This window comes from Pteropus vampyrus, unplaced genomic scaffold (genome assembly GCF_000151845.1).
Source record: "Pteropus vampyrus isolate Shadow unplaced genomic scaffold, Pvam_2.0 Scaffold216, whole genome shotgun sequence".
NCBI lineage: Eukaryota > Metazoa > Chordata > Mammalia > Chiroptera > Pteropodidae > Pteropus > Pteropus vampyrus.
The window spans coordinates 949075-963805 of record NW_011888997.1 but is presented as its reverse complement, the minus strand read 5'-3'; the positions used below and the strand labels follow the sequence as shown (position 1 = coordinate 963805).

Genomic DNA, 14731 nt, shown 5'->3' with positions numbered 1-14731 from the left:
GTTACTTAGAACAGGCTGTGTGTTATAGATATTTCTAGATTTGAAATATATTGTATGAAATGTAGGAATAACATGCTAAAATTATCCAGGCAGAAATATTTTTTAAATGGAAAAAAACCTACAGAGGTATTATTCATTTTTCTATTCTTTTAAAAATCATTAGAGAAATGTACAATTATATACTTCTCTGCCTTAATTTATAGACAAATCTGATCATAATTTGAGATTTTCTGATTTTTGGATTTTTTCTTTTATGCTCTCAAGACTACTTTCTTTAGTATTGATGCTGGGTTTTTTTGTTTGTTTTTTTCCTTTTTCTTTTATTTGCTCAAGCATGGTTCACTTTCAGACATGCTTATAAGTTGAGGGTTATTTTGTTCTATTGTCTGGGAAACCTGATAACTGAGCTTTTTTGGAACTTTGTCATTAATTTTGGAATTAGTAGGAGTGCATGTACATTGGGTTTTATGACATCTATTTTGACTGTTTGGAGGCTGTTTTCCTTTTTACTTTTTGAATTGTGGCTAGGTTTCAATAAGTAACCACCAGATAACTGAGATGATATATTTGGCATTCAAGACCTTTATCTTTGTTCTGTCTCCCCGATTCTACATGTATACAGATGATACAGAACAAGTTAAATAATAGTTCTTTGATGATAGTGCATATTTCTTCTGTCAAATATTGCTAATTGCTTTTGGATGACCTAATAATTATATGCATTAAAATTCATAATGAATTTGATATGAAACATTCATTAAACATTGTTCCATGTGAAAGTTGGGTAGCAGCTAAACTAATGTATTGGAAGAGGACCATCTTAAAATACAGAGAATTCCCAATCATTCAGGCAAATTAGTTTTGCCAATTTCTCACTAAGTTAATTGGTTATGTAACTTGTATACCAACTTTTCATTTTTATTTAAAGATATTATATTTTACCTATATGATATTTAAACTTATTAAAGCTAAAAGATTTTTTAAACTAGTCTTTCTAGTAAGACCAAATTATGTTCAAATAGCTCAGTGCAGTATTGTACCTAATAGAGTTTATGGGAACTCCTTATTTAAAATGATTCTAATTCTTGTTTCTTGATCCCTTGGTTAATTTATTACTGCGAAAGTTACCAACCAATTTCTCTACCATGAGTGCTTATTTTTTAATAGGTGTGACTTATAGAGAATATTTATTTGCAGAGGTGCTTAAAAATCTAAACTTTTTTAAATTATCTGTACTAAGGAAAGAATATAATTAGGAAATTAAAAATACCATATACCCATTTTTTGTTTATTTTTTGTTTTGGTCTTTTCCTTGCATAGCTCTCAGTTTTAAGTACAGTATTTTACTCTGAGAGATTTTCATCCATGTATTTTGTTGTTGTTATTGTTAAGTCATTATTAGATGATGGTCACAACTAGAAGAAAATTAAGAAATATTGCTCAATTAACATCCAAACTGGCCTTTTTTTCCCCCCTGGTATTCATGTTTCATTTTCTCTTTCAGTTTTGCTTTATTGCCTTTGGGAAATGTGGAAAGATAATTTTTATTAAAATTGTAATTTTGTTTGAGCTTGGTATTTTTATGAATTAAATTACTTAGAAAGAGCTGCCAAATAGGCACTCTTTTCTGCAAGATGAGCAAAACCCAGACTGTATATGTCAGAAGAAAAAATATTTATGAATGTATTTGTATGCTAAGTTTCCTTTAGCACAGTCATTTAAAATCACATTACCTTTGGAATAATTTTAATCCACATATTTTTCTTCTTGTTGAAGATTAACATATTTATTAAATTCGATTTACCAGAATCATGTACTGCTTCATGGTTACATTATCCTCATGCTAGCAGACATGTTTGTTTAGAAGAGTGAATTTCACATTGCTTACCAATATGAAATCAAATTAGAATGCTTCAACAGTATTCCTTTTATATGATAGTATTACTCTTCAGAGACCGTTGTACTTGGGAATATCTTAATATGATGCAAGTCCATAGAAAACTACGCCAAAATTTTGATTGGCTTTTTAAATTTCTGTGTAGCATATATCAAACACACCTCATTTTTAAAATTTATTTTACATAAATGCACCTGAAATGAAGTCTAACTTTCTGAAATGAAAAAAAAAATTTTTAACGTGCTGATTTAATGCAGGACAGTACTGGCATGAAGCTATGGAAGAAACGCTGGTTCGTGCTTTCTGACCTTTGTCTTTTTTATTACAGAGGTGAGTTTACCATAAACTAAGTATATTTTATAATTGCAATACAATATATGTTAAGTATTAGATCCTTTTTTAAAGAAAAATTGTCAATTCTTTTTGTATTTTATTATTAACAAATAGCAGAAAAATCTTTTCTTCATTGACATATAATACTGAGAAATTGAGTTAGGACAGAAGACAATATAGTGTTTCAAGCAAATTAGTCTGAATTTTGGTCCAGTTTCTATAATCTAAGTGTGTTAATCTGATTAGTTTTGTGTAAAGAATATATGAATCTTCATGCTATAATTTTATTCTTGAATTCAGTGCCTGATAGATTTTTTTAAAAATCATGTGTTTGATGAGATTATTTTTGTGTCAGCTTTGTTAGATCTAGCTGTAGGTCTACTGGGCAGCCAGTTTTCCTCAGCAAATAATTTTAGACTGTCAAAGGCTACTCTGATGTATTGGCACATTTTAAAAATTACAAATAAATGTATTTATTATGATTCCCTCCAGCCTCCCTCCCAACACACACACACACGCCTTTTTTTTTTTTTCTTTTTTTTAAGCAAACATTGACAGCTTCCCTGAAACATGGCGCAAGTTGTGGAAGGGGTACATACCAGGCTGTCAGTGTTGATGGAGAAGAAATAAGGGTATTATTATATGGAGTAGCAGTTTTTCATTTATCCCATATGGGTATCATAAACTCCTTTTTATGTGTTTTTTTTAGGTTAGTAAATTATTAATATGATTTTAACTCAGATCTGTGCTCATGTGCTTATATAAGTCTGTTGGATACTACAAAGTTGCTACCTAATAATGGAGGGTGTTGTACATAGGCTATGATTTCTGTAGGACTCTGCTTCAGCTGTAATATAAAATCATGAATCTAGACAATCACTTCTTCCTTACTTTAAAGTCTGGTTGGAAACAGTTACTAAAGAATTAGATTGTCAGCACATAATTAATAATTAATAACTTTAATAACTATATCACAAGATTTTAGAACCATTTAGCAGTTTCAAATTTTACTTTATGTGATTACACAAAAAAAAAAGTGGCATAATTTTGCACTCATCTATCAAAGCAATAATAATACATGTTAACCTTTAAAATTTAAATTACTTGAATTATATTTATCTTATTTCCCCCAACTGCAAACTGTGGTTGAGAAGTACTGCTGAGTCAGAATTAACCAAACCTATAAAATTTCATTTTGTCAGAGAGATGTTGGTCAGGCTGCAATTGTGGTATTATCTTTAGTTAAGTGCCAAGCTTACTCTACAATTTTCCTTAAAGGTTTTCCCCACTCTTTCAGAAAAGTCAAGAGTTGTAACTCAGACATTATTCCTAAGCTTATAAATTTTTTTCAGTATATTTATAGACTGTTCAGAGCTTTGAATGAGAATAAGAAAATATTTGTTACTTCTCATATAAAAATTTCTTGATGTTAATTTGCAACAAAAACAACACTGAATTCCTTATAATTTGCTATTGTTCACGGAAAGGTGCTCCTCATTACTTTTATTAAAATAGGAAGACTTTTCACCTGATTTGAAAAAGTAAAGTTCAGAAGCTATGTTGAGTATGAGATTTCATACTGTTATTAACCCTACACATTTTACATTCAGTGTATTTATTAATTTTAGTATGGTTCCTCAGATAGGAATAGTAGAAAAAGAATATAGAAAGGAAAGAAATACCATTTAACTCACTTCTATCCTTATATGATTGGAAAGAAGTATATGATATTATATACTTTCACTGTTTTATCAGCAGGAAATGTCAATTTTTAAATAAAAACGATCAGATTTTATTGAGATGATCGTAATAGTTTGCGTTTATATGCTGAGCAAGTTACATAAGTGAATTATTTCATCTCTTCCTCACAGCTCCCTAATGAGGTGGAGAATCTTACTATCCCCATTCACACAGAAGGAAACTAAGGGACAGCAAGGTCATTTTGGTTGCCTGGGGTCTCACAACTAATTAGCATCAGAGCCAGGATGTACACCCAGGCACTTCTCTTAACCACAAGTTTTGGCCCGTCCAGATCTCCTCTTCTCCCAACGCCGAATACAGCAGCCCCATTTCTTCTGCATCTGTTAAAACATCTAGTAGACTAATACACAGAGCGTGCTGTCAGTATTTTTTAACAGTTCATGTTTTACAGATATGGAAAATAAGACAAAGAAAATAAGTGATTTGCTATTTTTTTTACAATAGATTGGCAGCCCATACTATATGGAAGCCCAAGTTCTCTCTGTTCTTTGCAATATAACAGGCAGATCATGAACCCACTGTGATAAATCACATAGATTGTTCTTTTCTATACTCAATCTGTTAACGAAATTTACCATGGAGCTTAATTCATTCAGTAAATATTTATTGAGCAGGAAGACCTGCTTCATTTCAGCTACTGTCCAAACAGCAGTGAGAAAAAGTTCTTATGAAGCTTACATTCTAGAGAAGTTAGAGAGACAATAAATAAACTCAAAAAAGTAAACAAGACCATGATAAGTGCTTTTAAGAAAATATGTTCATAATACAAAGGGCAGCCATGGGAGAAAGGTCTCCCTGGATTGATACTCTGAGCACATATTTTAATTAGCAAGATCTAAATTACAAGGAAGAGCTAGAGTAAGCAAGTATTCCAGACAGGAGGAGCATTAGTGCTGTCATTCACCTTTCCATGAACAATAGCAAATTATAAGGAATTCAGTGTTGTTTTTGTTGCAAATTAACATCAAGAAATTTTTATATGAGAAGTAACAAATATTTTCTTATTCTCATTCAAAGCTCTGAACAGTCTATAAATGTACTGAAAAAAATTTATAGGCTTAGGAAAGTATTTGGAATGTTGAAGGAACAAAGAGAAACCAGTATGCTGAGCTGAGGGACTAGCAGTAGGGAAGGAAGTGATGGATGGGAGAAAAGGAGATTGCACCAGTGTAGGACTCTATTGGAGTCTGGGTTCTGCTGTAGGTTGTAAGGAACCAATTGGTGTTTTTAAGCATAAGAGTGAGATGCTTTGGTTTACAATTTGAAAAACTCACTCAAGCTGCTATTAGAGAGTGGGTTATAAAGGGGAAGGAAGGAAGCAGAGACTGTTAAAGAGTTATTATGTAGAAACGATAATGGCTTAGACTAAGGTGGTAGCTAGCAGTGCGCTCTTTTGACATGCCAGACATCTTATTAGGTAAGAGGATGCAGAGATGAACAATATAAACCCCTCTCCTTATGGAACACAATGATAACCTGAAGGAGTCTGAGAAAGAATGTCGTAGTGTTTAGTTATATTGAATGAGTTTGACCAGGCCTGTACAAGGAAGGGATTAGGAAAGAAGGGTGGTCTAGGCAAAGATCTTAGCTTGTACTAAGCATGAGTGAATGTGACATATTTAAAAAATTACACATTGGGCTTATATTGTTAGAATGAAGGTTATACCTAAAGCCCTAGCAGGAGTAAAGGCTAAAAAAGTAGATCAAGGCACAAAAGGTATTTGATTGCCATCCTAATGAATTTAAACTCCATCCTAATGCAAGATAACAGCAGGATCAAGTGTATGTTTTTCTAAAAATTACCCTAGCACTTGAACTAGAAGCCAAGAGACTAACAAAATATTGAAGTATTTTAGGTAAGGAATGATCATAATAATATTTAGTCTGTAATTTTATATGTATTTCTTGTCTTGTTCTCAAATATCATTAAAGCTGAAGTAGAAAAGGGGAATTTAAAATGTCACTTGAATCAAATAAAATGATGAGATTCTTATGGTTCCTGTCCCAGGTTGTTTTGTGTTCTCCTGGAAGCAAGCTCTATGATGGAGATTAATGATCAAGAGGTTTATTGGGGAGTGTTCTTGAGGCCACTACCTGTGACAGGGAAGGGAAGGATGTAAGATGGGGCAGAGAGAAGCTGGGCTGCTATGCAGTCTGAAAAAGGCCCAGCTGACCCCCATAGTGTTTGTTCATTCTATAAACATTACTCATTACCTGCCTTTTGCTTGGCAGTATGTGAAGCCCTCTGGATGATAGAAAATAAGAGTTAGGTCAGGCTTGATAGAGAACTAAACAGAAGAACGCCCTGATTAGAAGAAACCTTTAATGAATATAGCAAAGAACTCTTGGAATGGTCATTTGGCAGAAGATGAAGATTTTATATGCATTGTCTTTAATTTTATATAATAATGGCAATATTTATTGAACACTTGATTTGGGCTGAGTGCGTTATTGAGTTCCTTGTGTCTATTAACCCATTTAACCCTAATCCTTTGAGATTTTATAGTTGATGAAACTGAGATGCACAGCATCAGTAAGTTGCCAGAGATCTCACAGCGACTTAGTATCTGGCTGGGAAACAGTCCATAATAATATGGTGATGTCACCCTATGCTATACAGCTTCCGCATATTTGGAAATAACTTTTAAGAAAGTCACTTTTTCCAATTAAGTGACAAAGAAAATGAATGTATTATTTGATAATGATTTTTTTAGTAAAGATGACTTCATGAGCTGTTTCTAATTATATGCTTTATATAAACAAAATTGAATTTAAAATTAGAATGTGATTCATTCTTTCAAATTGTCATATTCTCTATAATTGACAACTGCTTTCTACTTTTTTTTTTTTTTTTTTTGCCTTTTGGACTAAATCTACACTTTTGTTCATTCTTTTTTATATTTATGGACTATACCCAAATGAGCTCAGAACACTAAAAACAAAATTTTGTTCCTTTGTTATGAGAAAGGCTATCGAAATTATGTCTATTGAATGCGACTTTTTTGCTTTGGAAGTTTATCATATATTCTGGAAATGAGGGCAAAATAAATAAAATCTCTTGCTTACTTTATGATAATAATAAAAAAACATGGCAAACAAACATAATAAAAAGAATTATTTCTCATTTCCAGTTTTTCTCCTTGGTGAGTTCATCAGCCTAATGCTTGGCTTTGTTAACTTGTCTTATGGGTCTCTAACAGTGAACTATGTATTTCAGGTTTTATAAACATCTCTGCCCCCAAGCAGCAATTTAATAATATGAATCTATACTATGCCAAGATTATTGTTTTATCATTTTCCTCAGTTTATTTTATGTGCTTGCCTTATAGTTCTGTAATTTATTCACATAACTTTATTATATATCAGAATGACTGGTAAAAGCAGATCTTCAGTTTTATGTTTTTAAAAGCATATATTTTTTATAGCATAGTTTATATATGTCTGTAATAGTTAATACATATCTGTAATATGTATAGAATATATATATTTACAGATATGTTAATTTATTCATCTGCTCCTCATGGAACATTCTAGTGGGGAGAGAAAGATGATAAATAACTAAAATATATAGTGTATCAAAAGTATTGGGAGTGGGGGAGAGAGTAATAAAGTTCCAGAAAGAGAAGAGAGGGCCCTGTGATGGCTAAGAGTGGAAACAGTTTAAAATAGGGTAAAGGAAGACCTCATTGGTGAGCCAAGATAAAGGTTGTGAGCAAGTGAGCCATCTGTGCATTTGTCTAGGCTTAAAATTGTTGGGCATTTAAATCTTAATATAAATGTGGGTAGATTAATTTTGTAAAGTTTCTGTGTTGTTATTTATATGCTAATATATTTTCAGTAAATCACATGTTAAAGGGCTTTGTAAAATGCAGTATATTTGCCAAACAAATGTATGCTATTTTTATGTCTAGTTGACATTTTTCTGACATGTGGGACCAATTTTGATTTGTTTAGGATAAGGAAGCTTGTTGAAGGTGAAGAGGAATATATGCTTCTGTTATTTAATATTTTCCTTTAAAACCTTATAAAGAGCTATCTAAACAATACATGTATACAGTTTGTTTACATATAAGAACCTTTTGATTTGGTCAGAATAAATTTTGAGAAAATTTATCGTACTTCATGAAAACATTTTAAATTCTAATCAGATGTTCAATTACTTCTTAGATGAGAAAGAAGAGGGTATCTTGGGAAGCATACTACTACCTAGTTTTCAGATAGCTATGCTTACTTCTGAGGATCACATTAATCGTAAATATGCTTTTAAGGTAAGGAAATAGCCATACTTTTTTATTCTGTATTTGAATCTTGCCTTGATTTAAAAATAGATTATTATAAAGATATTTCACTTAGTCATTTTTATATTTAAAATGAGTAAGAGCATGTCCCTTTAATTAGGAAGCACATGCTCAAATATTGAAGGACCAAGTGTCTCTATGTCTGTACTTTCACATGGTTCAAGATAAAGCAAATACATTAAAATTCTAATAATTGGTAAATAGAGCTGTAGGTATCCTGGTGATCATTTTACTATTTTTTAAAGGTTACCATATAAATGAATTTTTTTCATAATAACTTTCTTTGACATAATATATGTACATTTATAATCATATAGAATATTTGCAAAGATTTTGGGGGTCTAAGTACATTATGAACATCAGGTACTTTTGAGAGAATATTGAAGTTAAGATGTAAATGTTATTATTAATTCGAAGCAGACCTGAACGTCTACCCCTCCCCTGACTATCTCTGTGATATGCTGGTTTGTGGAACACCCTCAAGTTAGAGGCCACCTTAAGGCTGAGTTGGCTATTATTTGTTTTCGAAAACCATGCTTCATTCTTTGCTTTAGGATATGTGGCTGAAGTAAACTTCAGAGGTCACCTATTTTTTTTTTTTAAAGTCAGTTTTAAATTAAGAACTCTGAAGGATTTAATGTAAATTTTTTATTTAAAGGAAAGTGGGGGGGAGAATAAGGCTAATATGGTGTTATTTGACAATGAAAATGTTTATACCATTATCAAATTGATTTCATTTTTAATTCTCACTCACTTTTAAAGAATACTCAGGACTGCATCTGATTTACAACTGTGCTAATTAACATGTTACATTTCTAGCTATGGAAGAAAAAAGAGCGGGAAAGGTTATCAGGGTGGTGGGGGTGATGGATGGGCTCAATGTGAAGGTAACATCTAAATAAAGACCTGGGTGTGGGAGGGGAATAGCTTCACATTGCAATAAATTTTGTTAACAGTGTGAACCAGAGAAACGATTAAATATTTTAAGATGTTAAATGAGAAAATTTAATCTAGATAACTAAAATAATAACTTTATAAAGTATACATATAGAGCTATGTGATACTAACACTTATTTAGTTGTGTGTTTAAAATTTTGTTTGCTCATCAATTTGGCAAATGTTTCTTGAATTTATATTATTCATAAGACATTCTGCTGGGTTCTTAGACTCTTAAAAAACAATACTGGAATGTTAAAATAGCAATAAAACAACCATGCATATTAAGTACATTTTCTCTGTAATTATTGATTTAATTTTATCTGTAACAAGGATAGTAATTTCTGTTTCAAATTCTCTCTTCTTCGATGTTGTTTCCTCTGAATTTATGAGCCAATTTTACTACTAAGTCTGTTGACATTGATGCTACTGTTTTTCACAATGGTAAGTAGAAATTCATAGACATTGTTGAATGCAATTGTGGAACATAAAGCTAGACAGGGAAGTTTACCATCATCTAGTAAATATTTCCATTTGACAGATGGCAAGCATGAGTGTGGCTTGTTAGTATCTGAGTCATGGCTACAACTGAATCTGCTTAGCAACAACCATTGTTCCTTCCATTGATCACAAATATGGGCAGTGGTCTTTATTCATTTCTCCAAAACGCCACTTAGTGAGTCCAGTGACGCTTTTAATCATTTTAACATGTGGTTTTAATCATTTTAACAACATGTAGCATTTGAGCTGTTTCTTTTGAGTTGTTTGCATAGATAGCTTTATATCTTTTACATGTTCAGTGAGATTTGTTGGTTTTGTAGTTATTTTGGTCACTGTTTGTTTATTGAATTTATTTATGTCCTGATTCTTTATGAAAAAAAAATTGAAGAAACGAATTTAACATTGCAGATAAAGCAGATAGTTAAGATCTGGGAGTAAAGTGTGTGGCTCCAGATTTATTCTTATTACCTTTTATATTTAGCAGAGTGACTACATACTTAGTACTCTTCCCTTTACCTCATTCTGAAATAGTCTTGTTTATTTTTCCTAGTCTTTCACTGTCTAATAGGAAACTGTCACGGGCATTTTTATTTTTATTTTATTAAATTTATTGGGGTAACATTGGTTAATAAAATTATATAGGTTTCAAGTATACATTTCTATAATACATTATCTGTATATTGAATCATGTGTTCACCACCCAATGCCAGGTCTCCTAGCATCCCCATGTATTTGACCCCCTTTACCCTCTTCTTCCTCCCACTTGACATTTTTTTTCCCACCTAGACATTTTTAAGCGGAAATTAAGAATGTATCCTCAGCCTTTCGCGCCCCCCGCCCCCCCACTATTTTGACGCAGCTACTAATGCAGTCCATCTTTGCCAGGTCAGCCTGTGGATTAAGCTGAGGGCTCAGTGCTCACACCTTGGGTAGCAGTCTCATCAGCCTTTCTTCATTTTGTTTCCTTCGGTTTCTCTGAAATAGAGACAGGTTGAACCACCATAAAGAACGTACTTCTCACTTTTAAATTAAGTGTCTGTAAGGATTAGATAAATGCTTTTTAGTAGCAGCACCTTTTGAGGACTAAAGAATGACTAACAGAAGGGGGAAAGACTATATAATTCATACATTTCAATTAATTTTGTTTCTGGTTGCTCTGGAATATTCTTGAATAAAGTGATATGAATTACAGTAAATGGAAATTGCTAGGGATTTGTACATGGAACATGCACAACTAAGTGCTTTGTTTTTTTACCTCCCTTCCTTCCCATTCACTTTTTTTAATTTAAAAAAAAACCCGTAAAGAGAAAAAAAATATTTATATATTTTTTCAAGATTGAATTATTTTTTTGCAAGTCATTCATTTCTATATCCATATATAAAACAGACCTACTTTTTTGAAATTCGATAGTAATGATCTGTGCAGAGACACACTTAACTTCTTTCTTTTTCTTTTGCAGATTCCATATTCCTATTTAAAATGATCGTGTTATTTTCAATCAGGCAGCACATCCAAACATGCGGACCTATTATTTCTGCACTGATACAGGAAAGGAGATGGAATTGTGGATGAAAGCCATGTTAGATGCTGCCCTGGTACAGACAGAACCTGTGAAAAGGTAAAGGCTTGTAAGGAAAATAATGGTGATTTCCACTTACATTTTATTCCATGCCTTTCAAGTATATCATTATCATAGTACATATCATTTTAGTAGTCATGACATGATATACCGTTAGTTAGTTTGAAATACTGCCTGCATTTTTGTTCCACCTTTCCTCTCTATTCATTTTCACCTATCAGTGTACTGAGGTGAATCCAGAATCTTAACATTCAAACTGAATATTCTTTCTTCTTACAGAATTACATTTAATTTCCGGTAAGTACGTTTTTAATTATTATCTTAAAACTACACAAGATAGTGTTATTTAAGGTCCTAAATCTTAAAAGAATTTATATTTATGAAGTTAATTTTATTGAATATTTTTAGTATGTTGTATATTTTTGAAGTTTAATAAATCAAAATAAAATGTTGTGATGTTTTATTTCTTCATCATTTCTTGGTTAATTATGATTATTTTATGATGAATGTTTCCAAAAAATAATTCATCGAGCATTTAGATTATTTCTAAATATATCTACTTCTTGAATTCTACCCTCTTCCTTTTGAAACTCTAGTATTTGATTCCTTGATAAATATGTACTGTTAAATTTGATCTATATGATTTTTTCCCCACTTGAACATATGAATCATTTAAATATTCAACTGTATTAAGAACTAGTAAGAACTGTTTCTAAAACTATGTAAATAGCTGCTGAATAATGTGCTTTAAAAATATTTTATGTGTTTCTATAATTTGAAGAAAGATTTATGATAGTTAATTTTTTTTCTAATCAGCAGTAATTGAGCACATGTCTTATATCAGTGAGATGCAAACTTGCAAGTCTGGCTTTTTTTTTTTTTGGTCTCAAGAAACTAGGGGATTATTAAAATGTAAATCTTCAGTCTTTTTTTAGTGTACACGTAAAGTCTTATGACATTGATTAAAAGGCTTAAGTTGATGCTATTTATTTCTGTTTATTTTTCAAAATATCAAGTCCAAAGCAACTTAAGCAATCACAAGTAACTAACTAAGCTAGAAGAAAGTATGGAGAAAAAAGAAGGCTCAGGATTGAAGTCTAAGATACCTATTTTCAAGAAAAACAAACAAAAAGACAGACAGACATACAGACCACCTCAACCATGTATATATTCTAGGTTGAGAGCTAATAAAAGGGAAAAATGGTCTTGGAATTCCATGTGTGAAAATGACCTGAATGGATATAACAATGAAATGATTAGCACTGATTGCTAGAGAAAATATGTTGGTGAAAAGAATTAATTAAAAATCTTAAAGTAATTTTAACTTCAAAGTAAAATTTTTAGGGAATTAGTTAGAATACAGATATCAATATAATAATTAAAATATTTGATTTCTCAATGATTTCTGTATTGTATGTTGTACTTATCTCAGAATTTCAACTTACATTTTCTTTTCTTGTACTTTCTGCTCTAAAAACTAGTAATTACTCATAATTTAAGATGATAAAGACAACAGTCAATTTTTTGATTTAACTTCTGACAGCCTATTAATTGATAATGTGTCCATAACAATTTTTAGTCAGTTGTGTCGAAGTAATTTTCTCAGCCAGGAATTACTGAATACCACCACTGTGCCCGGACTGGTGTCAGCCGCTTTTGTTATCTTGTAGAAATTACTTTTTTTATTCTACTTCCAGCTATTGCATTTTTATCCTGCCCTATTAATCTTGACTATTCAAATTGAAGGTATCTAATTATTGTACTATATGGCCAGAATACTTATAAATATTTATCAAGGCATGTCACCTAAAAAATAAAACATCCAGTTTTTAACTAGTTCATTTCTTTTAAATTTATAAAGTCTTTAACCTATGAACTACAATAAAATAATTTCCTAGAATGCAGATCATTGTTTGCATAAAACAGTCTAAGTATAATATACATTCTCTGAATAATTTCCATCTCCAGGCTCACTATTTTCATTTTCTATATTTCCATGTGTCTTCTGTACTAACTTAAATGTCACTTTTAAAAATTAGATCACAGGTTTCATATTATGCTATTTTAGCATACATTTCTGAATTGCTTATATTCCACTTAGAGAAAAGTCAACATGTATTGTTTTTAATTATATTTACTAAATGATAAATTTTGGGAAAAAATAAAGAGGAAAAAAAGGCAATGCAGTCCTAATTGAAAATATAGCTTTAGATAGACTAGAAGTAACTAAAAAATCTTTCAGATATTTGATATTCCTCTTCTCTTTCCAAATTTAGCTATGATAAATGCACTTTTGAGTGTAAGTCTTTTCTCTCTGACTTTTATCTTTCAAGGGAAAGGAGCTCCATAGCATATCTTTGCACACTTTCCCAATATCTAATATTGCTCACAATCTAGACTAAATATATGGATAGTTTATCACTTTACTCCAAGAAAAAGTCACATTTCATTTTTTCTCACTGATCTTATTCCAAACTGTCTATCTATAGCTATAGATGTATGGATTATGTATTTTCTATATACATCACTGAAACTGGCAGCGATGATACACTTAAGATCCAAAAGGAACATTATTATGTATTGAAATTTGCTCATTTCCTAAGAGGCTTCCCAGCATGGCTTGATCTTGGCAGTTTAATGCAGGTTCAGACACTCCGCTTGGTCTTGTCAGAACCTGGAAGCGATTGGTGTCAAAGCTTCTCATCAAAAAGACCTAGATATAGCAACTGCAGTTGTGAGCAGTAAAACTGTCCAGTGATCCAGACACACACTGTTAAACAGCACATTCTTCTGATGAGAGATGGACATGGGATGCCAGATTCTAATCTAAGATTGCTTGGTGAGATGGAGTGAGAATGGTAATAAAGTCTGCGGCAGCGACTGATTCACTCATCCGGACTCACATCAACCTGTAACCTTGGTGCTACAGTCATTCCTATTTACTATAAAGGAGGTTGAAGCATGGTAAATTTATATACCTTGCCCAAAGACAGATATAGCTAAGTCAATCTGGAAGCTGAATATGTGCATTCTGGCTCTAGGAGTTCTTGGCTGAAACTCGGGTCTTCCTGAATACAGTCATAAGGTTCAGATCTTTGATAGGACCAGACTGTAATTTTCTGGTGCAGCCATTTCTACAAACCAGATTCATGTTTGTCTCATGATGCATTAGCCTCTCCAGCTGGAAGCCATTTTGTTTATTTCAAATGACTAAGTGCTGTGGTCCTCTTAAGTGTGGATTTTGTGGTTCCACCGTCAAAGGACAGTCTTTTTTGCTTTATTTCCAGATTTCTAATGGTGGGGATGCTCATCACTTTTTACCCAGTGCTTTATATACTGTATGGTATTTTTTACCCTTTCTATTCAGACATTCTGGTGTTGTGCTTCAATTTTTATACCACAACATTGGGGATTTGTGCAGGTTT

At 31.9% G+C, this 14731-nt stretch overlaps 1 protein-coding gene across 1 annotated transcript in view; it reads left to right on the top strand.

The window, feature by feature from the left end:
- PLEKHA5 (pleckstrin homology domain containing A5) overlaps positions 1–14731 on the top strand; it is a 193079-nt gene that overhangs the window by 117811 nt on the left and 60537 nt on the right. The window contains exons 7-9 of the mRNA XM_023538246.1: positions 2155–2227; positions 8159–8259; positions 11230–11345. Of these exons, the coding sequence (XP_023394014.1) occupies positions 2155–2227; positions 8159–8259; positions 11230–11345 (290 nt within the window). The remainder of the gene's footprint in view (positions 1–2154; positions 2228–8158; positions 8260–11229; positions 11346–14731) is intronic.